Here is a 25,898-nt window from a genome sequence, read left to right as displayed (position 1 = left end):
GCGGTCAATAGAGATCGATGGCGGACGTGGTGCGGGGCTTGAGAGGAGGGCGGGGTTCGCAAAGCTGCGCCAAAAGCACAAAGTAGTAGAAAGCTTAAGATCCATTTTCGGCGCGTTTCAGGTAAATTGCTGCTTTTTTTGTGGGTCTCAATCGGAATCGGAGGATTGCGCCAAATTTGCGGACCGGGTTTCTCAAATCCTTGACTGCACCCTTGCCTCCCTTTCCACCACCATTGCCGTCGCTCCCCCGCCACCATTACAAATCCCCGCAACCCCCACCCTCCCCCCTCTCTCCCTCATCACTGATAGCAACGTCACTACAATCCGAGCCCCACCACACCCTATGGGATGCCCTAGACTAACTGCCCCGCCCCACACATTCACCTTTCCCCCCTCCAGCCCCATGAGCTTGCAATTCGCGAGCGCAACTACCGCAAACGCTTCGTTGATCTCGAACACATCGACCTCGTCCATCTTTCTCCCCGCCCTCTTGAGCGCTTTCGGAATCGCGAGTGCCGGCGCGATAGTGAAGTCGGCTGGGGCACGCTCCGCGTCGGCAAACCCCGTCACTGTGCCCAATACGGCCATGTCCAGTTGCGTGGCGCGCGCGCGGCTCATGAGGACGACGGCTGCCGCGCCATCGTTCAAGCCCGATGCGTTTCCGCTGGTGACGGTACCCGTCCCGTCCTTCAGGAATGCCGGGCGCATGGTCGCGATCTTGTCGATGGGCGTGCGCGTGCACTCCTCATCCCGGTCGACGTCGACCTCCTTCCTTCCCACCATCGCGCGCACGGGGACTATTTCGCCTGCAAACTTGCCCTCGCTCCACGCATTTACACTGCGGCGATAGCTCATTCGCGCGTAGTCGTCCTGCGCGCTCCTTGAAAACCCATGGGTGGCGGCACAACGTTCGGCAAACGTGCCCATGTGCTTGTCCTCCGTGGAGTCAGTTAGGCCGTCGCACAGGATGCCGTCAATGGTAGATTGGTCGCCCATGCGGTAGCCGAAGCGGGCTTTGGGGAGATAGTACGGGGTGGCGGACATGTTCTCCATGCCGCCCGCGACGACGACTTCGGCGATGCCGAGGGCGATGTCCTGGGCGGCGAGGGTGATGCTCTTGAGACCGGAGGCACAGACTTTGTTGACGGTGGTGCAGACGCACGAAGGGGGGAGACCGGCTTTTAACGCGGCTTGACGAGCGGGAGCTTGCCCGAGGCCGGCGCTGCAGACGTTGCCCATGTAGCAGGCGTCAACATCGGAGGCAGGGAGTGACGCTTTTTCTAGGGCGCCTGACGATGCGGGAGCGAAGGACGATTTAGAAGCAGACATGAGGTAAGATCGTGTACGGTCACCGGGTTGGTAAGCATGTCATGCAGGTTTAGAGAGTTGTTGTCAGAAAGACATACCTTTTATTGCAATTGCGCCGAGCTCTGTGGCCGGGACTTGGGCCAGGGCGCCGCCAAAGGAACCGATAGGGGTACGAGCGGCGCCAACAATTACTACATCGCAAAGATGGGGGGAGGAAGCGAGGGCCATTGTGGGGTCGTGTTGGTCGCGGTGCTTCCGGGGAGGTCGGGTGGAAGAGGAGAGGGGTAAGAAGGGGTAAGGAGGGTGCACACGTGTGAGGGAGAGACACTACAGTATAACGGTACCCTTGGATACTGCACCTTCGAAGTGTGTAGCAGAGTGGTACAGCAGTGCTGTACAATCTCTCTTTATGCACTGAGTACACGTGTACAGTGCTGAATTCAACTGTCGCGGCCATGACAAGTTCGGATGCCTCTCTGTTTCTGGAATTTGATGAGCAGCATCATTCTTTCTTCATCCAACACCGACATGCTTTCTCTGTCCTCTGTCTGCTTCCCCGCCCCTTCTTTGTACACCAACCGTTACTTTTTGTTTTCAACCGCATTCATCACAACCCAACGAGACAGTCGTATACATAAACATAAACATAAACATAAACAAACCACACCGACACCGTCTGCCAACACACACACTCCACCCTTGTCACCTTGATCCATTCATTTTCTGACTCCCAGCTAAAAGCAAATCTGCTAAAAAGCTTCATCCCCCTGACACTGTGTGCTCGCTCCTTTCCATCTCCTTTCTTGTCTTGCTTCTCATGCTTTCCTTTACCCTCACTACCAAGTATTCCCCATGCCACATTCCCCCTTGCTCAGTGATAAACCCTCTCAACACCATTCCCCAACAAAAATAACTTTGCCACATGTCTCAATAGTCCACTCCCTCATTCACACACACACTCCCGCTTCTTTTTGCTCTTCCTGAAACCCCTGCAAATGCACACCCGCAACCTCCTCTCCCGCACCACTTCCGACCACTTCCTCACTTGCCCATCCCCTAAACATTGCCAAGAGCATTGTATCTGCCCCGCCGAACGAGCAAATCAACTCCGCTTACTCCCGCTCTACTTGCGCCATACATTTCGCAAGTTTATGTCCAAACTCAACAACGAAACTGAAAGTTCACTGGGGCACGTCATCGTCCTTGCCATTGGCTTCTTTGTCTTCTTCTCCCTCCTCAATTCGGAGCTCACTTCAGAGACCACGAATACATTTGAAGCCAATGACATACATGCCTCCTCGAAGAAGAGCAACGCCGCTCTTTTTCATCGCCCGCCCCGCTTTTCCCCCTTAGAAACCCACTTGCATGAGCATCATGCTATTCCAGTCCGCTACATTCGCCTTCTTTCCCCAAGTCACCAGGCAGCCTTGCTTTCGCTGCTCTCGGCTCCGAAGGCAAACACCTTCTTGTCTCCCGTCAAACGAAGAGCTATCTTCACCCATATTTCTCGCTGCTCCCTCCCCCAATGTCTGCGCGCCATGGCAAGCAGTATCGCATACTCGCAGACGACAGATAGAGTTGCCGTCATTTTTTCCGATGTCAGCGGCGCTACGTCGTTGCACGATCTCGTCCGTACTGCCAGTGGTAGACTTTTAAACTACAGTGCCATGATTGTCGCTCTAGAACGCAAACATCATTGTCACAAAATCACTCGCGAAGACACTTATCTGGACTGGGCGGAATTCTCAGTAATTGAAGCCGTTGTACCAGGTCGCCTTGTCACCAATGACTCGACCTTCACGTCAGCAGACTTACGAATATCGGCCCGCAATAAGGCGCGCTCTTCAGCAACTGTGCCGCACATGCCAGTCATTAGCAATACACAAACTATTGCGACGCTCGACAATCTGGCTGTGCTGGACGTACACGTCGCCATTTCGCTCTCAGAAGTTGTGTGGAGCAAATATTCACCTAGGACTGTTCAGGAATACATTTTGAATGACTTAGAAGTGGCCGCTGGTCTTCCGAACGATACCATAGCAAGGGCATCCATTCTCGGGCGACATTGGGAGACCGAAAATGCCAGTATTGCACAACAGATTTTGCACCACAAGTTTGAAGTCCCGTCAATGTTGCTGAAAGGAATGTCACAAACAGCTAAGCGACTTCTGTTGTTGAAGCTCATGAGCAAAAGAAGAAAGGGTGTGCAGCGACCCAGAGCGTTTTTTGTCCATACTCAGTACGGCTTGGGGAATCGACTGCGAGCTCTTGGTTCAGCTATGGCATTTGCGCGGCGAACGGATAGGGTCCTCGTTTTGATCTGGGAGCCAGATCAGCATCTCAACTGTTTGTACACAGATCTCTTTACCAACAATGATGAATTCGTCGTCTCTAACGAGTTTGTTAGGGATGACAGTTGGCCTTTTCGAAAGAACAACGCCACAGACTCTATGATGAAAAAAGTGAAATGGTACAACTACATGCGGACAAATGGGACATCACCAAATACCGCTATCGACGAGGTCAAGGACGACGTTTCTCATCACATTTACGTGTCGACGTGTTACGTCATCCAATCCCCGGTAACACCATTCATAATCAGAACGCAGAGTTCATACTGGCAAGTCTTACGAACCCTCACTCCGCACATAGATGTCGTGCGTCTCATTGAGAGATTTGCTAGTTACCCCATGTCGAGTATGATTGGAGTTCATATACGCGGAAAGAGCATCAATGCTGATATTGATGGTGTTAGCGCCGCAGACTATAGCGAAGAAAGTTCCAAGCGGACAGACTACTGGCGAAATCTCACACGAGTAGATACATTCGTTGCTGAGATGAGGCGTCAGCCGCGAGATCAGTTGTTTTATGTGGCCGCAGATCACAGGGAAGTGTTTCTTCGACTAGAGCGGGAGTTTCCCTCGCGTGTTTTCTATACTCCAAGACGATGCGACGATCGAGACAAAAAATGTCTCCCTTTCGCTTTAGCGGACATCTTGCTTCTGGCAAGATGCTCGTCTCTGCGGGGCAGCTACTGGAGTTCCTTTTCCGAGCTCTCTGTGAGAATTGGAGGAGGCAGATACCTTTTGGCTGGAATAGATTTTGGTCGACCATGAACTTTCCTCGGCAGAGTGGGGTTTGATCGCAGCATGAAAAACTGGCAATCTTAATAATACAGCCACGGAGGAACGAACTGTCAAAGGACACAACCGTTGCCCAACATAAAAATCGCTGAGAAAGGATCTCATAAACGCTGCAGCGGAAACTGCCCCACGCGTGATGGACAGCGCCGCCCACAGAACCCATCCGACTGCAGAAGTGACACTTATATTCTTTTCTTTCGCTCTCGGGTAGACTATGGCCCGAAACGACGTCTAATCAGGGGATCTAGAACTACTGTTGACCCGTCGGTATTCGCGCCGACTATGTGATCCCCCACTCTCAACAAACTTTCATAACGGACCTCCTTGTCAGTCCGTACATCAGTAAAACCATTATCGGTATTAGCCTCTGCAACTCGAAATGCGCCCGACGCATTCACACTGATGCGATAGCACAAAAGCTGCGTTGTGCACTGCAAAATGACAATGGCCGAATGCATGTCCTCCCGCAATACATGGACGTTGTCAACATCGCGTTCGTAGACGCCTCGAACGGGCGAAAATTGCACAACGCGTTGCGCAGAAGCGACGGCAAACGCCAAGCGCGCTTCACAGCCCAGCTTGGCTGGTTTTCCCCCAGCGGCAGGATCGCGTAGGACGAGTATGACTGCGGACATTTCTCCGGGGGCGGGCCAACGGAAGGCACAAATGGCGAGCGGGCGGCATGCCTGCAAGGCGATAGGGGACGCAGGCATGGCATCTTGAAGCAAGACCGCAGAGTGGTCGGTGCAAAGGGCGAGACCAAAGGTTTGATTTGCGTGAGGTGTGGGAGCGAGGTGCGGAACGGGGGACATTCGAAGGAGGGGGGTTCGGGTGAAGAATTGGGCGATGTTGAGGAGGTTGTGGCTAAGTAAGCACTTGTAGCCAGACGTGAAACGATAGACTGCAATGGGGCCGTCGGAGCCCGAAACGGCGACGGCGTAGGGGGCCGGGGCGACGTCGAGAGCCAGGGCGGGGGAAAACGGGGCGTCGAGGGTGGGGTTTTCGCAGTTGATGTTGAAGGCGTGGCGGAGATGCGGGGATAGATGTTCCGGGCGAGAGGGAATGGGATGAGACGGGAACGTGGGAGATGGGGAGGAAGAGATGAAGGTGATGTAGTGGGTTGCAGAAGGGGAGGTGGTGGGATGCGGGGGAAGGCGGAAGGTGGGCGGGAGGGAGAGACGGATGAGGAGAGCGCAGTCGGAGGGGCGGAGCAGGACGAGCGCGGAGGTGGGTTGAGAGGCGGGCGGAGGGTTTTGTTGGCGGAGGAGGAGGAGGAGGACAGAGACGTCTGGGGCGACGGCAAGGTAGGTGATGATGTAGTGTTGGGGTGGAAGCCATTGGGATTGGAGGGTGCACAGAGGGCGGGAGGTGGGGCTGGAGGTGGGGCTGTGGGCAGGGTAGGAAGGGTGGAGACGCCAGACGGAAAGGAGTTGGGGGAGGAGGCGAGGATGAGGGGATAGCAGGAGACGAGGTGGGTGATGGGGAGGTTGGGGGTAACCGAGTTGGTTGGAGGCGGGCTGTGGTGGAGATTAAGCTTTGGCGGTGTGGTGGGGGGTGCAGGTGCGGTCGCGGTGGTGGTTGCGATGGGGGTTGAGGAGGTGATGGTGGCAGTGTGAAGCTTGAAGCGGGGTTGGTAGAAGGGGCTAGGGTTCGTGTTGAGGGTTGGGTTCCGGTGGGGGTTGGAGGAAGGCATGCGGCGGGGTTGAGGGTTTGGTTGTCAAGAGCTGCCCCTCTTTCAAAGATGCAAAACTCGGTTGCCCTCCTGGCGACTTATCCATGCTTCCCACCTGACTAAAGGGAAGCGAAGGACAATGCTGGCTTGCAAGCTTTTGGCGCGAAAATTTTCCTTTCAAAACGAATCTCTTACAGTGGAGATCTCTGCCCGCAGACCAGCCTGTCCCCAATTTCCCATTGAGCTCGTCGCTGATCTACCACCAAACTAAACGAATTAAGTGAACTGCACTATCTCCACGCCGGTGCTTTCCAAACGAAGACAGTATTCTTGCCCCGTCGCCTCCTCTTCCGCCCTCCTCTTCCGCCCTCACCCGTGTCCCCCGCTCCCAACCCTCATCCGATCCCCGTTCCGAAACATGCCCAACTCCTCCTCCTTCGCCATGGCCTTCCAAACCCTCGTCCCTGTCATCCGTATCTACGCCCCACCACGTTTCTCCCCGACCCATCCGACCCGCCCGCACTGCCCCCGCACTCAATTCTCCTCAAACTTCCTGCCATCCCGCCGTGGTACCCCCTCACCCCGCGCTCTCCCCCTCCAAATCTCCTCCCACTCGGCCCACCCACGCATGGCTGCCATCCGCCCCATCCGACCAAACGCTGACCAACCTTCCCTTGCCGAATCCCAAGTCACTCACGTCGCCACAGCTCGAGCAATAACCCCGATGCGTCGCCCCTCCCAGACAAACGGCCAGGACCCCTCCCACCGCTACACCGAGCAGCCACTCCCGTCCCAACGCCGTTCCGACCTCATGGCCCCACAGCGCGTCGGATTTTGGTCCATCATCCCGTACGTCGCCGCATCTGCCGTCCTCGTCGGTGTCGCCTGGTTGGCGAAGAAGCGTTTTGTCGCCAGACAGGAGGACCTTGTCGATGAGTACGGCCAAGTTGTCGTCTTATACGGCAACACCCCGGATACTAAGCGTGAAATCACCTCTGAGTACAAGCGCAAATTGGGGCCCGGTATTTTGCGTGGCGCCATGTTTGCGAGCTACTTGCGCAACCTCGTTACGGAGAAGACCGTCGTCCCGTCCACTATCCAGGACGTTTCCATTATCAAAGCCTTGCTGAAAATCTCAGATGACAAGGCCGTCAAAACCGTCAATTCCCTTGCCGCAACCCTGAACGACGCTCCCAGTCTTCTTGGAAAGCTTCTATTCATCGCCGAACGCATCGTGTCTGTCGACCACAGTCAACGCCTATCCCTGATCCCGCTCTTTCCGTACAGCGCAGGTACCGTTGCCGATCTTCAGCGAAACATGCTGGAGCGATGCTATCGAGAGTTTGTCAATGAGCAGATCGATGCCAACGACGTCGACGAACCACCTATGGCAGCAGCAGCTGCCCTGCGCTTGGATCCCGCTGACGCAAAGGCCCTTTTTGATGGAGTCGTCCTCGCAAGGATACGCCGGAAAGAGAAGGAGGCCGCCGATCTTGCCGCTGCGGAGGCTGAAGAGGCGTCCAAACCGAATGTAGCAGAGCTTGACTATCCCGCTCGTTCTGCTCAGCCGGCCAAAGCTGCAGTACATGCGTACCAGTGCTCGGATTGTGGCTACACTCTGTTCCCGGCAGCAGGGAGAGAATTCAAGTTTTACGGCGACGACTTCGTGTGTCCAGCCTGCGGTGCTCCCAAAGATAAATTTGAAGATCTCAACGCCGACAATCGCGACGAATAGTTCGTGGACAAGTAAATTTACCTTGTATATGCTATCCTGTCTCGCGTTCTTGGCTAGAGGGAGACTCGAGGAATAGGGTCGTGGGCGCCGCAATCTCTCTAGAGCCTTGATCACGAGCTTTCTTACTCGTCACTCTGGACGTTTCAGTACCTAGAGACAGTTTTCACCGCGAGGTAATACTTACCGAACACTGACGTGAGCCGCCCTGGACAGATATTCGCACAGACTACCTGCGTGAGCTGGACGTACGCTCATTGAAACGGGTATGTGTGGGTCGTTTCACAAACAGAAGAGTTAGTGGCCTACGCAACCTTTCATACCGATATTGTATATATATATTTACATATAAAAAGTCGTACAGAGCTTCCTCGCTGCCTTTCCTTCTCAACTTCCTCTGTCGCGTTCCAATAAATAATCACCGTCGCAGATGCTAACCACAAGGAACCTGTAGGTTCTCGTGGTCAGCCATCATGCGTCTTACGCCCATACCCCGAGAATAGGGGCCGTAGCCTGACCATGATAGCCCGGGCCGGTACCGTCATCTCTGGACTGAGCAAAAATCGATCCGTTGCCAATCTCCTCCAGACTGCTGTTAGGTTTACGAGCCGTGAGGAGAACAGCACTTTATATTGCATGGATGATAATGAAAAAATTACAACCTTCTCCCCGGTGGCTGTCCATCACTAGATTTCATCTGATGCGTTAAAGTGCGACTGTACGGGGAAGCCCTCGTGGCAGAAAAATATCTCGATGGCTCCAAAAGGACGGCTCTTGACGATTCGGTGATGCCTGGCGCCTAGCTATAGGCAAAACACATAGGGTGAGGAAAATCAATGAGAGATACCTTTGCTCCTGCTAATAAGCATTCAGGGTTTGCGAACTGCAAACTCGCAAACTAGGCCAACGCAAACTAGGCCAACTAGGCCTCCTTTTTCTCTTCTTCTTTTGAGTTGGATGAAGCAGCAAGTAGCGTGGCTGCAACAATCAGAGCCCCACCTGCGAACCCCTTCGCCCCAAAACTTTCCCCCAAAATAATTGCCGCGACACCGCTAGCCCAAAGTGGCTGCGTAGCAAAAATGACAACTGCCTCACTAGCGGGAACTCCTTGCTGTCCTTTGGTTTGAGCCCATCCTGATAGAGCCGACGAGAACAACCCCGTCCACACTACAACTCCAGCGTTCACCAACACAGCTCCGAGCGTCCAAGCCGCAACTTCATCTCCTTTAGACAGATCGTTGGGGCCGTGGTTAAAGAGGATACCGATTTCGGCAGACAGAGCCCATCCTATGGATAGGACTGCCTGAACAGCGATTTTCATTGCAACGAGCGGGTTTGCCGGGATTTCATTGCAATATTTGCTTAATCGAATGATATATGTAGAGAAGAAGAACGCAGAAAGCACCTCAAGCGCATCTCCTGTGAAAGACGAGACCGTGCCATGTCCCTTGTCGGAACTGAGTAAGGCCACCCCGCCGACAGCGATTAAGGATGAGAGCCAAGTCTTTGGGGTGATCTTGTCGAGCCCAAAAACACCCGCCAGTACGGGTACAATAACTGTTTGCAGTTGTACAAGAAAGGCAGCCCGGCTCGCGCTGGTCTGTTGAAGCCCAATGACTTGAGCTACGTTTGCCAGAAAAACGTATACGCCTAATTCCGCGCCTGCCTTGACGAAGGCGAAAGACTTTTTCGGCTCTGCAGTCGGTGGGGATGCCTGAGTGTTGCGGAAAGCGGCCCATTCAGCTGCTAATACAGGAACATATACAAGGGTGGATAGAACCAGGCGCTCCGTGTTGAACACGGAGGGATCAGGGTGCGGCTCTTGTGAAAATAAAAGTCGCACAGCTGGACCAAAGGATCCCCAGAGAAATGGAACGCAATAAAGGAGCCAGCGAGAAGGTATTGAGGTTGAGAAGTTTCCAATGGAAAGCTCTATGGGATTCGATGGAAGACTCGGTTCTTGCTCCTCGCTAGCTTTCTCCTTCGCTATGTTTGGATGTTCATCTTTTGAATGCAACGGGGATGCAGAGGGCTGTGGAGCGCCATTGCTCTCCGGTGATGCATTAGACTCGCGTAGCGGCGCAGGGTCGGGAGCTTGTGAGGACAGATATTGCGTTTTCGACTTCGATGGTTCTGTGCAAGATCGAACAGAGGATGCCCTACGGCGTTTGTGAAAAACCAGTGCTGTTCTAACTAGTGAAGTCTTTGCTCGATCTGAAAATGGAATAGTTGAGCTCGGGAAAGCAGGTGAGGCGGTGATAGGAGTAAGAAAGGTCAGTGTAGTCTGTTTCATGACGGGAGAAAGCGAAGTTGTGAAGCGGTCGAGTTTCGGAGGTCTGGAGGACCGATTGAGCGAGGGTGTGGTCATGGTCACAACGGACGCAGGAACTGGTGGACGGCACAAAGCAACTAGCGCGATAGTTGATGCGGAGGTAAATCTCAAGCAGATACGGTACCCTTGGGTAGTCGATACAGTACGGTATGAGAACGCACAGACAGATGGATATTTTAATGGAACAAATGTCAAGATTTTTTATTGGGTGGCTGATTGTGTGCAACCCGCCGCTGTGACCCGTCCTGTCCACTTAAACCCATTCAACAAGTGCCCGCTCAACTGCCCCGCAGACACTCAAATTCTTTCCCGTGCTGCAGGACTCGTCAGTATGATACTTCCGTTTTCTGGCCTTCAGCTCTAGCTCTCGCCGTCTCTGCATATCAAGAGTGCCTATCTGACCGTCGTCTTCACATGAGGTCAATTTTCAACTCATTTTTTCTAGACTTTTGCTCTCTTGACAAGAAGGAGGAAGGTAACCCTCCTCACCGTACCCGACTTCTCCGCCGTGGAAGGGAAGAGATTTGCGAGAACCACGTATCCTTTCCGGCTGTTTTTAGAAATGCCCGAAAAAGAAGCTTTTTTAAGCAACCTTAAAACCGCATTTGTATTTGCATCGCAACCAAAAACGCCAGATAAAAAGCCAGCTGTGTATTTTAATCCGCATTTCATTCTAACTCTTTCAATGTATTCGATAATTGTCTTCCTGGTGTTCTGCAATATGTAATTGGCGAGGACAAGTACGTCCAGGTAATTGTTGTCAAAATGCATTTCTAAATTGTCAATTAAATATATAATATGTAAATTTTCAAAAATATAATATACAGTAGGTACCCCTCAATAGTGCACCCTCGTGCCATCAGCTATAGAGACGCACTACTGACAGCGCGAACTAATAAAGGTCCATCCACAGGTCACAGCCCACCGGCCACCAAATGCTCCGATATGAGCATTTGACGTCGCTTCTCGCTTTTTGGTGATAGGTCGGTGGTCGCGGTGGTCGCCATCGGTGGTCGGGGTGTTCGGTCGTGGTCAACCGCAGCGCAGCGGTGTGCATCTACATCGGCATGGCTCCACGTGCACAGGTGAACACGTGGCAAGAGTTGTGACATCGCTGAAAGGGGTGCACATTTGGCCGTGTGCACTGTTGCCATGTGCACTGTTGTAAAGCGAACTATTGAGGAGACCCCCCTGTATATGCAAACATTAGGGCTGTCCTCACATGGGGCAGGCCCCAGTCCGATAAGAAGCTGTCGCGAACTACTGTACATACAGTACCCTTCTCATCGGCATAATTTGGGTAATGGGGCAATTTGGGTACCCCCAAAATTCCAACGCTAGGCCTATCGCTTATCCCAATTCCGTCCATCCTCCCCCTGAATCCTTTCTACTTTTCCCAGCCTCAGCTGAGACCTCTTCCTCGATCCCTAGCTGGCCAATTGCCCCTGAAACACAATATGCCGCCATCTATACCATCGTAGTCCTTCTAATGACTCCGGGCACACTATTGCATCCGCTCAGTCCGGAAAACATTACTACAACGAGGGTAGCAATTTATTTCCGTTTGGGGTCCTCGAAACACTAGCTTCCGCTTCGTCCTCTCATGAAGAGCGCAATTACAATTGCGACTACAACCAGTAACCCGACGGCTCCTCCTGTTGCTCCCGCGATTAATCCAATCCTTGGTGAGCTGTCGTCAGCCGGCTGATTTGCCGATGGTCCCCCCTCGAGATTCGCTGATGGCGGTTCGTACTCAGAACTGTTGTTAAGATATAGTTCCGCGGGAAGATTCAATGTGGACAGATATAGCTTGGCGACTCTGCTCTCGGAATCCAGAGTCCACCCGCTCACTAGAGCCGTTCTGTTGTAAACCTGGATAGCCTCAACTCCCGTTGACACTGAAATATTTGACTGAAAGGTGAACATCTCCGTTCCATTTGGTGCGTATATTTTTATCGCTGGTCGTTTGTTCTCCAGCTTCGCCTGTTCGTTCGCGTCCGTGAGGGCACTCCCCGCTTCGAGTATCACGTAAACATTCCCAAATTCGTCCACCGCTACACCCCGAGCTGCTTCCGAGGCCAGACCCGTTGAAATACTCGCTTGATCTGGAAATGTGACGGTCTCTATCGTCTTGTTCCACCCCAACGCCAAGTTGCTACTGTTAAACCTCGCAACTTTCCCGTCTAGCTCTGAATAGATGCTTACATCCGCCATACCAACTGCATAAACAGAATATGGATTTTTTGAAGTTGCTACTCCAACAAATATCTCATCTATTTGCGACAATATTTGCGTTTTCGACAGCCTTTCCAATTCGGGGTACGTGAATGAATAGACTGCTGCATTCTGAATCCTGGAACCCCCTAACTGAATAATTGATGTTCCTGCAACGTAACATTTCCCAGTTCCGTTTTCTATTTTCACAGCCAGAGCGTTTCCGGCTGCTCCAACGGAGTTGTCGAACATATCCGCAACTGCCAGGCCGCGAATATCACCTTCCCTAGAACCTAATCTTAAAATGACCACTGCATCAACATCGCGCTTCGTAGCGTTCGTGTGAAGTGGTGATTGGGCTCCAATTGCGCCAGTAATTATAAGTTCGGATGAATTTTGGTTCGTTGCAATTGCATTGAGTTTATCTCCTGCCAGTTTGCTTCCATAGTTTCTCATCCAAATTCTTGTCCCATTGTTGCCGTACTTTACAACAATCGGTCCGGCTTTAACGTTCGCAGAGTTTCTTCCTGTCGTTGCTGTAACATAGACATGACCCTCGCCATCAACGGCAATAGCATGAGCCAAGTCAGTGCCCTGTGAACCAAGTCGTTTGCTCCAAAGAAGTGTCCTGTTGAAAGCCAATTTCAGCACGAAAACGTCTTGCCCGCCGAGGCGATCCTCAATTTCATCTTTTGCAAAGCTATGCTCATTTTCCCCTGTCCCGGTTGCCTCAATATTCCCAGTTACGTATACGTCTCCATTCGAGTCCACAGCAGTACCAACAGCCCCAGTAATAGAATCATTTGTCAGCAAGCTCCCAGCAAGATTATTTGAAAAGCCATCACCGCCGTCATAAATCGATCGCGAATCTGTCCTCGGCGTCGCGCCATGGACGCCAACTATATGCAAGTGAAGATGAACAATCAAAACAGAAACTAATACGGCCTTGCCAATCTTGAAAGTTCGCTCGCACATATCTAAATCCTTAGGATTGCTCCGGTATGATTGCCAGAGCAAAGCTCTCGACAGGCTTTCTCATATGCAATTGTCTTTCCTGGTTTTGGACAACAGTCACTGAAGCTTTTTCCTCCACTCCTTTGTACATGGATTTACTCTCACTTGTTGCTGTCAGTGAAGAACTGAATGAATTTAATGAGTAACACAAGATTTTCTCACAGATGCGGCATGGAGCGTACATTTCAATATAACTGTTCAGCATGATGTTTCCTGTATCATATTTTGAATTGCTGAATGTGCGCCATTTTATACCTGAGGCCTGGCCTCCGTCCAGGTTTAGTAAATTATAATGAATTCAAAAGGATTCATCTTCACGGATAGTGTCTGCTCGCCATTTCGTCTTTTTCTCTGAGTTCGTTCTTTATTAAGTGCGTCTGTGATGGGAAAGGTTTGGAAGACCAATATAATTTTTCATTGAACAGACTTTCATGAGAGAATACTCGCATGCTGTTACAGTATTCACTTTCTCACCCCGACAGTTTCGAACACAACTGGGCATATCATTCGACACTCCACGAATAACGACGCTTTATTGAAAGCATGATGTCATTCTGTTTACGCAAAACGTAATTCTCATTAATAAATATTCTATGTGTATATGTCTCCCTCAAATATCTTTTTCGAACACAGGACTTGTCTCTTTTTGATGAGTTTGCGTGTTTTTGCCTTTTCCCTTTTTCATTCAGAATATTGTTGCGTCTAAAAAGGTGGCGGTCAGGATTTTTTTCAGGGTATAGTACAGGGCTTACGCTTTATGATTATCCTCAAATGATGCTCGGCACCTGTCTAGTCTTTTCTTCATCACCTCCATGACATAAATTGCATACACATAGTCTACTTGCCTGCGATTTCGAGTGTCATAGATTAATCGAACCTGTTTTAAGAGTGTTACTGACTTCTGTACTAGGAATGTAGGGGATTAATAGAGAGAAGTAATGGTTGATTTGCAGGACCTTTCGGTTTGAGATCCTTATCCGAACGATTCTTACTGCTTGTAACGATGCCAGTTGGGCATGGCTGTTCATGGGAGAATCGCGAAGGCATAGCCATGATAAAACCCCTACAGAGGAGCAAACTTTCGAGGAAAAACTGACGTTAATAGAAGCCGACTTTTCTTCTGCGAAATAAGAATAGGCTCTTATCATTACGTACAAGGAGACGAGATTGGCGACACTTGTTGTGAAAGAAACAGAAAAGAGTTTCGTTGTATCATAGTGACAAAAGGAAGGACTAGAAAATTCGTTTGTACGTGATACATGTGTAGTTGGTAAGCCACAACAGAAGAGGCTCTGCCAGTGCAACCCTCAATGTCGTTCAAGACTTGTACGCAAGCAAGGGTAGCACGAATAAGAAAGGATGATATTGCGGTGGCTGTACAGTTCGACTCTGGGCGATAATCTAAGCGATCCCGTGTACATCCAGGTGTTCATGTGCTCGGACATTCTCACTGCGCTGTGTAAAAGGATATTCTTCCTTGAATACAATAGCTTTCCGTTGTCAACCAAAGATGACGCCCCGAAGGATACGTGTAGCAGGGGCCTCATTGAGACGTACGGGAGGTGAATTTTTTCCCCTGAAATCGGAAAACACTGTCCCAGCCAGCCTTCAGCGATACTCGCGCAGCTCCTTCGCCATCCCTCGCAAGTTGAAACTGACTCTCCCTCGCTTATCCTTCCATGGCTCCGCGATGCCAGCATTTGACCTCCCCCCAGCCGAAAAGAGAATTGATTGATATTGGTCAGCTTCTCGGAGCCTGTGTCGATGCCGCGAAGCGTGCATGTGCGGTCATCCGGCAAGTTGAGGAATCCCGCAAATCTGGGGGATCACTTGAAGAGACATACAAAGATGTATCCGACCCTCGATCGGCCCTGACGATTGCCGATGTTATGGCGCAGTCAGTTGTTGTTGCTCCTCTTTTACGACAATTTCCGAACCTTACCATCATCGGAGAAGAGGATCTTCATCCGGACATGAAGCCCCACCCAGCAAGTCTTCCACCTTTGAAATTGACATGCGATAAAATCGTGGCACCAGACACGTGCAAGTCTGTGCCGATAGAGGATGTATGTGTATTCTGTGATCCGCTGGATGGCACCTTCGAGTTTGTGGAGGGTCGCCTCGATGCCGTGCAATCTTTGATAGGGATTAGCGTTAACGGAACACCGATCGCCGGAGTGATAGGACAACCGTTTGTCACGGAAGAACCAATATATGGGCTTGTCGGCGCCGGCGTCGTTAACTTGCTTCCCATAGATGAACCTCGCGCAAAGAATTCTGGGGCCATTGTTACATGTTCCCGGTCGTCATCGAAGCCCCTCATCAAGGAAGTGATCGACATGCTCAGCCCCGCACATTTGTTGCATCTAGGTGGAGCCGGGAACAAAGTGCTTCAAGTTGCGAACGGAAACGCAGACATAGCGATCCTCAATTTTTCAACAAGTTTGTGGGACAGCGCAGCGCCCACAGCCATTATTAATGCATTAGGAGGTTGCGTCACGGATTTGTTCGGCAACCCAATCCCACATTACGCTAACAGTAGGATCCAGAATCAATACGGCGTCATGGCTTCAGCTAAGACGTTTGCGCACTTTGATTCAGATGGGAGGACACACAAAGAGATGTGCCAGCTATTCCGCGCTTCCATGACTTTAGACCCGTTGTTACGCGATACAGGTCTCAGATTGAATCGAAAGCCTCAGGCCACGGATATCGCATTGGATCTTGACGGTAATCCGATCACGGCTTCGTGGCTATCTACCAAGCTCAGTCAATCGGTCTTGGCCTTCACGGCTGACGATTCCACAGCAGTGCGATATTTAATGTCTGATGCATGTCGTTTGCAGCTTTATTACGAAGATCAAGAACCCACAGGCCCAGAAAGTGTATTTTTGAAAAGGATTGTCATGAAGCATCTCGAGCATGTCAAGTTGAAAGCACGCACAGCGCCGCAAAAGCTAGCTCGTGACGTTTCCTCTTACCAAGTAGAGGCAGCCTTTCTATCCTTGGAAGCTTGCAATCATCTTCGGAATGCCGGGATCAAAGTACCGAAGTCCTACTTCACTGACTCGCGTCCGTCCAAACTGCCCATTGAAAGTAGATTTTTAATTATACTTGAAGATTTCAGTCCAGAGAGAAGCTGGAAACAAGTTGGTCTTCTAGACAAAGACAAAATGCGGTGTACTCTACATTCACTCGCATGTATGCATGCTTTCTTCTGGCAATGCCGCGATGAACCCCTCTATGAAACATTGTGTGAGGCTGTTTGGGATCAAGCAACTTATTGGGTTCCATGTAGACAAGCGCCTGATAGCTTTCGCAAGCTCCCTTCCTGTTGGGAAAATTACCTCCACAGTTTTGCTGATTCTCTACGAGAGGCCGGCCTTGATCCTGATCAGAACGAGACACTGAAAAATCTTGGGCATCTTTTGGAGACGCGTGCACCGCTGTCTGCAGACAAAGTGCACGGAGTTGGTCTGAATGAGGAACATAGTCACAGAACAATCATTCACGGTGATGCAAAGGCGGCAAACTTCTTTTACAGGCCCAGTAAATCACCGTCTACGCGGCGTGCTGAAACTGGGAAGAGCTCCGATGGTGAGGCTTGGGAAGTTGGCATTATTGATTTTCAGTGGTGTGGATGGGGACATCCGGCAGTTGACGTATGCTATTTGATTGCGGCATCTGCAGGACCCAGTCTTTTAACGCCTGATGGGAACGGTGAAGATGTTCTTCTCGAATATTACTACTCATGCCTGACACAATTCCTTGTTGAATTTGGCAAGGCAGATGACGTTGAAGCCGCCGTGCGTTTAATCAGCATGGAGGAGCTGAAATGCTATTATGAGGAAGCGTTATTGGACATCGCGCGTGTTGTCATTTCATACCATTGGGACCGGATCCGCGCAAGCCCAGAGGTGTTGGAATCCAGGAAAGACAAATTGGGGTCGAACTCGTACAATAAGAACTTGAAGTGTGCGATGTGGCTTATCGCGCGCACAGTCTCCCTATTGTCGAGATCATAGAAATACCGCCATATACAACCATGACGATGACAACTGGCATTATCCTGATGGTGGCTTTTTATTAAAGTCGATTTATCGGACAAGCCCGTCAGGACAAATTGGCGAGCTGGAGTTCAAATTACACAACAAAAATGCGCTCCTAGCGAATCTTCTGAAACTCTTGTTCTCCATGCGCAAACATGCGCTCTTCCTCACATGCGCAGTACTCGGCAGTGTTTCTGCCCAACGGCACCACCACGCAACTTGCTAAGGTTTTGATGCCTACCTGAATGCGAGACGATGGGTGCTCGACAAAGTCGGCCTCGCTGGGGACGAGCTTCCGGAAGACCAGTATGGTGGCATAAAGGTGCCAACTGATACGGGGCTCTGTATTCGTACTGGAATGCATGGGGTTGCTGATATGAGCCGACAGGGAAGGGAGAATATGACGCATGTGCGGAATGATCTGCGAAACTAATGAAGTGTGTGAATTAAACGCGGAGGGAGTCATAGGGCTTAACCGGCTCCAGCGCCCGCAGAGAAAACGGGTACTGTACAGGTGGGCATCGAACGAAACGGCGATGCCACATATGCGGACACGTTTATGAACCGGAGGTCCTGTTTGAAGTTGTGAAGAGTGAGCAAAGTTTGGGGTTCCCCCAGTACACGGACACGCAGGACTTTAGCAGATCTTATTGTCTGGAACACATTCACTGTACTCAGGGTGCTGCATCTTGGCAGGTCGGCAATGAGATCATAGTTCAGTTCGCGGACAATTTCCCATGCAAATTTGTCGAGTCTCGTTCGTCGAGATTTGGGCCATGATTGCATGCCAGTGATGGCCACTCTGGAAATCAAACGATATGCAAACAGATCATGGTACAGCACAGTGCAACATCTGTACAGGACGATGATTCAATATTGCATCTTGTCATCGCTGGGTGCTACAGAATTGAATGCTCCATTGAACGCCCGAGATTCTCATCTAATCAATAAAGTCAGCTCCCTTCAGCACCAGGACAGGCTACCATGGAACCCTCTTGGAAAAATGAGCGCACATCCAAAACACGTCGAGCTGTCGTCTACGAAACCTGCCGTTACTACCTCCATCTCTACGACCTTTATGTTTATCTCCATAACGCGTTTCCTCCCGCTCCTTGCAGTAATTCTCAGTTTCTTGCTACAGTATCACATTCCCAGTTCATTACAGGACATTTGTCCCGATTTGCAGTGATTATTTTCTGTTGGCCACGAATTCAATTAACTGCTTAGTGGTATCCACGGCACTATCCCATGCTCCATGGACATACCCGTTCAAGCCTTCTCCCATCCGGTGGGCCTCACCCGCGAAGAACAAAGAATTCACTGGCTTGTTAAACTGTTTGATATCGTCATCGGTCACTGATGGTGCACGGACAGAAAAAGAGCCTTTGAAGAACGGTTTGCGTCGAAAATTGGAAGCAACGAGACCAATCACGTCACTTTCGCTCAACACCTTTCCCGCGGCCGCCGAGAGATAATGTAAAACATCTCTCAACACCTTTTCCTTGCTTTCGCACTCGAGCTCACGACTATATTCATCTGTTGAAGTCACCAAGACAATATTTTCCGCTGGGAAGTAACCGCGCTTATTGAGATTTTGCACTTTCAGAAAGCCATCTATGTCACACGAGAGTGGAATGAGGAACAATGGGTCTTCGTCGGTGAACACAGGCTCTTTGAACTGTACGAAAATCTTCATGTAATCACCCATGACGATCTTGGCAATTGCGAGGCGTTTACGCCTTCTTAATGGGGGATCGAAGTTCAATCGACTGGCTGACGGCGGCTCACGGAGAAGAGCTTCTTTTAAAACACCGGCTGATACTGTTGAAACCACAGCCGAACCATTGTATATCTCACCGTTGCGCAACACAACTTGTGCACTTTCTTCAGAGTATCGCACAGTGTCCACCGGTGTGTTCAAGCGAAGCTTATCATTGGACCTGGTTGTGTCCTTCACCCCTGCCATTTGTAGAATGACCTCGACAGCATAGCCATAGCCTCTCTGATCCGTCACAAACCTGTCTCGAGACCTCGGAGCATCCGGAGCAAAGATAGGTGACAAACCATTAAGGCTGACCGCCTCGGCACCCACAGCATACTCGAAATCAATCTCGAAACGCCAGGCAGCAGTCTCTATCGGGCTCCGAATATCGATACCAGAAAACTCAACAGCAGAACGAATATCCATGTCATATTTTCCTTGGAGCCTGTAGGCACTGGCCAAAGCCTTTTCAGATAGGGTCCATGCCTGATCAGCAATCTTGTCGGGCACTAGGGTGCCATTGGAGACGAAGTAAACGTCGTCATAGTCCGCTGCAACAGCTTTGAGACCCACGAACTTCCGGACGAAATCGTGGAAGGGGACACCCCGGCGAAATCCTTGAAGAGACATGCCTCCTAACTCAACTGAGAGCCCTCCGCCCAGCGGTTCACGACGCAGGCGACCGCCGACACGGTCTGTGGCTTCGAAAAGAATGAAAGGAATTGATTGTTTTGAAAGTTCGAGTGCGACTGTGGCACCAGCTGTCCCTGCCCCTATGATTAGGACGGGGGAAGAGACGACTGCTGCAAAGATCAGTTCGATGAGGCATAGTAGAACGCAAAAGCAAAGTAGAATGCGGGAGAACATAGTGGCACAGGTAAACAGAACATTCTAAAGGTCAAACAATCTCAACCTGATATAGTTGTGGACTACCCTTCTCAAAGGCTTTATTTTAGACAAGGGAATATTTGGGACGGTTTCCCGCCACTTATCTCGTAACCGAAACACCCTTTTCATCCCATACGTTGCAAGCCCCGTGCTCTCTGTATTAAAAGTCATGGCTCTCATATGCAGATATCGTTGCTCTAGGAACAATATGTCCATCGCACTTACGGGCAGTCAGCAAACAATTATCCAAACTGTCTCGAGACTGTCATGCCTCTGTCAATGCGGCGACAAGCCGCCGACCACAAACGCTAAAGATCTACGGGGAGAAGCAAGACGTATAGCGCAGCATTTAGCAAAAGCACGAGTGCAGGACGCCACACAAGTCCCCAAAAATAGCAGCAAACGCAAGAAACCCCCCATATCATCGTTGCAGTTTGCGGCGGAGCTTGTTTTGGGAGCTGTTCATGACGCCGTTGAAGTTGGGAGCGAAACAGCTCGGGGGCCCAAATAACCCCCACACACACATGAAGGTACTCGTTGGTGACAGAGAGAGATCAGGAGGTACAGTGAGTCCTCATTTGCCTGAGACGGTGCCCAGCATACTGATGCAATCAAAGTTTGAAGCTGATTCTTTCGAGAAGATTTGCAAATTGAAATGGGAAGCGTAAAGTGAATTCTTCTTTAAATTATTGTTAGATGGCCCAAATATAGCCATTGAGAAGGGTACAGTGGTTTCGCGATAAGCACATATTGGGCGTGGATGAGGTCTGTATGTGCTTATCGTGATTATTCGCTTATCAAATTGTTACATACGGAGCCCATATTTGAAACAATCCTAACCGTCAAAACATTTATTCAAAAAAGCTGGTAATTCTGGTCTGGCGCAATGCCTGCGACCGCTCGCGCTTCAACTGTCTCTGAGTAGACCGCTGGGCATTGATAATTAGAGGGTCTATGGCATCATGACTCTCGAGCAGATGGCGAACAACAACCACGGCCCGCAATTTTTCCTCAAACTTCATCTCGTCAAGATATGAAACCTCGTCATCTGTATGCTCTGTCGCTTCTGTATTTCCGCGGATGCCTACGGCGGCTTCTTCTGCCAAATTGTCTTCATCAATGTCCTCAAACCAGTCATCTTCCCTGACCGGATTGAGAATAGAACCAACGGACATGTTCGCTCTCACATTGTTAGGCAGCAGACTAGATAGAGCAGCCCGTATTTCCGCCACCTTCTCATTCTCAGATCTTCCTGGGTCTAGACAATTCCCATCCATTAGATCCGTGTGGTTCCAACAATTGGCCATAACACTTTTCGGAAGTTGATCCCATATGGTCGGCATCCACCTCATCACCGTTAATTGGTCCACTTTATAAATTTCCGCGACACCAGCATCCACACGGTCCAAAGCATGCTCGTACTGTAGTCGCCAGTACCTCACCTTAAGAGCTGCAATAATTCAGGCATCCATAGGTTGCAACTTTGACGTGGTATTGAAGGGAAGAAACACAATCTCTACGTTCTCTAACGAACTAATTTAGTCAACATGTCCATGGGCAGAACAGTTATCAAGAAGCAAGACAACGTTTCGATTAGAGCCTGTTCGATTCACGTAGGATGAGAACTGAAGTAGCCATCTAACATAAAGATCTGTCGTCATTCACGCCTTGCAGTTGCTGTGATAATCAAAGCCAAGTTCTTGCCCGGTTTTCTTCTTGTAGCACCTCGGTTTGTAGGCCCTGCCAATTCCCATGAGCGGTACTTTTTCCGTACCATTTGCGTTACAGCAAGCAAGGTAGGTTAGTCTCGTTTCTCCTTCTTGCGCCTAGGAAGTCTTTGAGCTGCAATCGTGCGGTCGGGTGCCATAGAGTAGTAGTGTCCGAACTCATCAACATTTAATATGTCTTCCGGCTTGTAAACCTGGAGTATCTTGCGAATATCAGGCACAGCCTTGTCAATTGCAGACTGGTTTGCGTCGCCACTCTCGCCGTGACACTTCAGAGACTTTAGGTCGAAGCAAAGCTGGAAGTTGTTGAGCCATCCAGAGCTGAAGCGAAGATGTTTTCGCTGCTGGGGTGGGAGTTGGGAATTCATCTTGGACTGTAACCGCGCGGCTTGACGTCGAATTAATTCGCCGTTGATACATCGACGATTGGAAAACTGTGCGTTTACCCACGAGTACAAAGCAGACTCTAGCTCCTTACACTCCCCAAGGCGGTTTCTCTTGTGAATCCCGGACGGAAAAAGCGAAGGTTTGTAGACACTGCGGAGGAGGCGGGACATGGATGATTGACTAGGTGGACGCAATAGGCGGAATGTTTTGCACGCCCATGCTGCCAATGCGGCGTGATCGAAGGGTTGACTGCCTGAGACGCGGCGTTCTTTTTCGTCCACAATTTGTTGCTTCTGCAAAACTGTTGGAGTGCAGCTGCGCCGGGCATCTTGAACAGTTGACATGGTGGTATGGTGCGGTGCGGTTTGGTATGCAGGGCAGTCAACACAAGTGTGGCCTCGATTTATGCCCTCTTGTGTAAAGTCGCCGGTTAGTTTCGGCGGGAAGATAAGTGGCGTGCAGCAGAATCTGTTTCGGTTTTGGTGCGCCAAAAATTGATTACAGTCCACAGTTGTCATACTAAAGAATGTTACATAGATAGTCCATTTTGTGAACCAATATGATAATTGTGTCACTATTGTTATGCACTTATTGAGTATTCACAGAGATATCATAGAAGCAGGAGAATCGTGTCTCCCAACTCGGTGGCAAAGATGTGTATGCGCATATAGCGAATATTCGCTTATCGAGGACCCCGTTATCGCGAAACCACTGTACTGCATTTCTTGGTGACGGATTACTAGTTCTGCTGTGGATGCACTCTTTTGCTGCCCTTCCCTACAGAGCACTATCGTACGGAAGTTGGATGCACTCTTTTACTGTCCTTCATAGTGGGCCCCTAGCCAGATACAATGCTGTTCGTAGTTGGATGCACTCTTTTACCAGTGGCTCCACACACAGAACGATACTGTGGTCACGATGTGTCACAAAAAGGCTGCGACCCAAGGCTGCTTCCAAAGGCTGAACAAAATCACGATGGAAAACTGGAGTCTCTCGTCAGGAACCTGTGATACTTGTACGTGTTAAAGTGAATTGTGTTTAGATTGGGACTACCTATAATATTATGTTGCCTGATTCGTACTTTAGCCTCCAAATTAGCTGTAGCCTACACCTTTTTGTCACCTACCACTCACTTTTGCCGTTTTAGGCCTCAGGTGTACTATTCCCTTATGGAATATGTTACCTAGCTTTAAAAACTGCTTTATTAGGTACGTTTGAAAGGCTTCCTGGGTAGCAACCCTCCTTTTGGTAGCGTAGTGGCACTTTTAGTTTATTTGGTAAGTATCTCCTGGAGTTCTAGAGTACTATAAATGTCTACAAGTAAACAGCCCCGGTGCCCGGCATCAATCTTACCATTAACAAAAACCAACCACCCATCAACAAAAACCAACCACCACCGACAACCTCGTGCCAACGCGTCCCGTCTCTCTCCCCTGACGCTCGCCCTATGACTAGTACTTCCGTCAGTTCCGGGATTCCAGTACGTTTTGGGCATGTGTCAGTGCAGGTACGTAGTGACAAAATACGGTTGGTACGGGCTGCATTCGACGAATATGCGTTTTTGGTACTGACTGCGGAGCATGCCCCAAAACGTATCGGAATGTCCCGTTTTACCCACTCGCAATTTCCGGTGGAACGAAACGTTTTGAGCCGATTTACACGGCGGCACCCCTATACGCGCTGGATTTGCGACATTGCTGTGGGCAATTTCTCACCAAAATTTTGCCGACGGCAGCGCCCAGCCCATAATTTATCAGTGCGCAAAATAAAAAATTTGCCATGTCCCATTAGAGGCGCATGAGCAGTATTTTTAACTTTAATTTTATTACGTACCTGTAACGGAGCATGTGCAATACGTCAGAGGCCTCATACGTATGGGAATCGCTGGTGTATATACTACATCCAAGTTTAAAGCAAGCAAATGAATACGGCGTACATGATCGTGGGACATCTGCGCTCTAGCCATTTTTAGGCCTAGGGTGAATACGGCACAAAAACCGACTGCCAACCAATTTCCAGGGTGGTGTTTTAGACTCATGCCAGGACGTTTTCGAGGGTGCTGTACCAGTACGTTTTGGAGGGGTGTACGTTTTCAAGGGGTGCCGCACAGGTCCGTTTTCGACGATGCTGCACAGGTACGTTTTCGATAGGTGCTGTACAGGTACGTTTTCGAGGGGTGCTGTACCGGTACGTTTTGGAGGGGTGCTGCACAGGTACGTTTTCGAGGGGTGCTATACAGGTACGTTTTGGACAGGTGCTGTACGGGTACGTTTTCAAGGGGTGCCGCACAGGCCCGATTTCGAGGATGCTGCACAGGTCCGTTTTCGAGGATGCTGCACAGGTACGTTTTCGAAGGGTGCTGTACAGGTACGTTTTCGAGGGGTGCTGTACAGGTACGTTTTCGAGGTGTGCTGTACCGGTACGTTTTCGAGGGGTGCTGTACCGGTACGTTTTCGAGGGGTGCTGTACAGGTACGGTTTCGAGAGGTGCTGTACACAGGAAGGTTAAATCAGCCTATCGGAGGCAATAAGAAATCTGCGCAAATATTTTGGTCTGGGCCAGCAAAAAAAGTGTCATAAGTTTAGCAACGCTTGTTGATTTCATGTCGCGATTTTGCACATTTTTTACCAATAACGCCATTTGCTGAAAATCGGAATAGTTATGGCACAGCGTCTCTGCCTGGCCTGTGGCGGTAGATGACTGGCTGGCGCTGCACACGGGTAAATCTCGCAGCGCCAAACGACATTTGGCTGAAAAGCAGCACAGTTATGGCACAGCGGCTCTACTTGGCCTGCGGCGGTAGATGGCTGGCTGGCGCTGTACACGGGCCGGTGTCGCAGGGCCAAACGCTTTTACATTGATGCAATGATGAGACGGTGATCATCGCTGCATATGCGCAGCCACCGACGACCATGTTTTGCTGCTCCAGGGCAATGAAAATATGTCTCCATTCGCAGCTCCAATGCAGCACTAGACGTAATGCTCCGACCTACTCTCAGTCAATGAAATGTTAGTCCAGTACCTTTCTTGCAAAGGTGATGTCACCCCGCTGGTCCAGAAACGGTCCCATCCCGAAGGATGGAACCGATGGCGGTTCCAGCGGCGTTCACATCACATTTATTTGTAGCAACCAAAGAGTATTGTTACGGCTACATACACTACATCTACCTCGTCCAATTACCGAAATACCGCGGCGATGGTTCACTGCGCTTCCGTTAAATACGACAATCAACTCCAAGAAACATAACAGGAGAGGTCGGTTACGGTCACAGTACGTCATGATGGTGCATTAGAATTGTGAGAGACCAAGGAGGGTGTACTGATGGCTTACCGGATCCTGAGTTAGACGACGGGCGAGTTGACCTGCAGTGACAAGGAACGCTGTGAGGCTTGGTCAGAACAGTTCTTCGACACTTTCAATGTGTTAGAGAATGTGCGAAGTTACGTTACAGCTTTGTAGGTAACCGCAAAACGGCATTGCCTAGAGAAAGCGCTCACTTACCGAACATCTGCAGCGCACTCGTGTCTCGGCATGAGATTTCAACCTAACACGCAATTCGCAGAAAGCAAACTGTCAGAAACGAGGATGCGAGGTGGGTTAGGACTGTGGCAGAAGTGGCGTCACTTACTGTGGATGAGATCTCAACCAAACACGCAACTCGCAGAAAAG

At 50.3% G+C, this 25,898-nt stretch overlaps 6 protein-coding genes; 3 read left to right on the top strand and 3 right to left on the bottom strand.

The window, feature by feature from the left end:
- Positions 1-192: 192 nt before the first annotated feature.
- On the bottom strand, positions 193-1,536 carry CHC_T00008981001 (acetyl-CoA acetyltransferase). The gene is made up of 3 exons (XM_005714819.1): positions 1,407-1,536; positions 760-1,289; positions 193-717 (listed from the first exon to the last, which is right to left on the bottom strand). The coding sequence occupies exons 1-3, from the start codon at positions 1,534-1,536 to the stop codon at positions 193-195; spliced, it is 1,185 nt and encodes a 394-aa protein (XP_005714876.1).
- Positions 1,537-6,541: 5,005 nt separating this feature from the next.
- On the top strand, positions 6,542-7,858 carry CHC_T00003384001 (hypothetical protein). The gene has a single exon (XM_005714818.1). The coding sequence runs from the start codon at positions 6,542-6,544 to the stop codon at positions 7,856-7,858; it is 1,317 nt and encodes a 438-aa protein (XP_005714875.1).
- A 317-nt stretch (positions 7,859-8,175) lies between these two features.
- Positions 8,176-10,148, bottom strand: CHC_T00003383001 (hypothetical protein). XM_005714817.1 is given in 2 exon segments: positions 8,176-8,777; positions 8,778-10,148. 1 exon segment carries the CDS (start codon positions 10,146-10,148, stop codon positions 8,778-8,780), a length of 1,371 nt encoding a protein of 456 aa, XP_005714874.1. The 3' UTR covers positions 8,176-8,777.
- Positions 10,149-15,094: 4,946 nt separating this feature from the next.
- Positions 15,095-17,572, top strand: CHC_T00003382001 (hypothetical protein). XM_005714816.1 is given in 2 exon segments: positions 15,095-17,440; positions 17,441-17,572. The coding sequence occupies 1 exon segment, from the start codon at positions 15,095-15,097 to the stop codon at positions 17,438-17,440; it is 2,346 nt and encodes a 781-aa protein (XP_005714873.1). The 3' UTR covers positions 17,441-17,572.
- A 1,081-nt stretch (positions 17,573-18,653) lies between these two features.
- On the bottom strand, positions 18,654-20,093 carry CHC_T00003381001 (hypothetical protein). Its single transcript, XM_005714815.1, has one exon. The coding sequence runs from the start codon at positions 20,091-20,093 to the stop codon at positions 18,654-18,656; it is 1,440 nt and encodes a 479-aa protein (XP_005714872.1).
- Positions 20,094-20,283: 190 nt separating this feature from the next.
- On the top strand, positions 20,284-20,625 carry CHC_T00003380001 (hypothetical protein). Its single transcript, XM_005714814.1, has one exon. The coding sequence runs from the start codon at positions 20,284-20,286 to the stop codon at positions 20,623-20,625; it is 342 nt and encodes a 113-aa protein (XP_005714871.1).
- Positions 20,626-25,898: the final 5,273 nt, after the last annotated feature.

The sequence above is a fragment of the Chondrus crispus genome, genomic scaffold (assembly GCF_000350225.1).
Source record: "Chondrus crispus Stackhouse genomic scaffold, scaffold_188, whole genome shotgun sequence".
Lineage (NCBI taxonomy): Eukaryota > Rhodophyta > Florideophyceae > Gigartinales > Gigartinaceae > Chondrus > Chondrus crispus.
This window is presented reverse-complemented; position numbering and strand designations above follow the sequence as displayed.

Coding starts and splice junctions, on each gene's coding strand:
- CHC_T00003380001 (XM_005714814.1), top strand. CDS start 20,284: ATGGCTCTCATATGCAGATATCGTTGCTCTAGGAACAATATGTCCATC.
- CHC_T00003381001 (XM_005714815.1), bottom strand. CDS start 20,093: ATGTTCTCCCGCATTCTACTTTGCTTTTGCGTTCTACTATGCCTCATC.
- CHC_T00003382001 (XM_005714816.1), top strand. CDS start 15,095: ATGGCTCCGCGATGCCAGCATTTGACCTCCCCCCAGCCGAAAAGAGAA.
- CHC_T00008981001 (XM_005714819.1), bottom strand. CDS start 1,536: ATGGCCCTCGCTTCCTCCCCCCATCTTTGCGATGTAGTAATTGTTGGC. Junction 1,290..1,406: donor CGGCGCAATTGCAATAAAAG/GTATGTCTTTCT, acceptor CCGCATCGTCAG/GCGCCCTAGAAAAAGCGTCA. Junction 718..759: donor TGGGAAGGAAGGAGGTCGAC/GTCGACCGGGAT, acceptor CCCATCGACAAG/ATCGCGACCATGCGCCCGGC.
- CHC_T00003384001 (XM_005714818.1), top strand. CDS start 6,542: ATGCCCAACTCCTCCTCCTTCGCCATGGCCTTCCAAACCCTCGTCCCT.
- CHC_T00003383001 (XM_005714817.1), bottom strand. CDS start 10,148: ATGAAACAGACTACACTGACCTTTCTTACTCCTATCACCGCCTCACCT.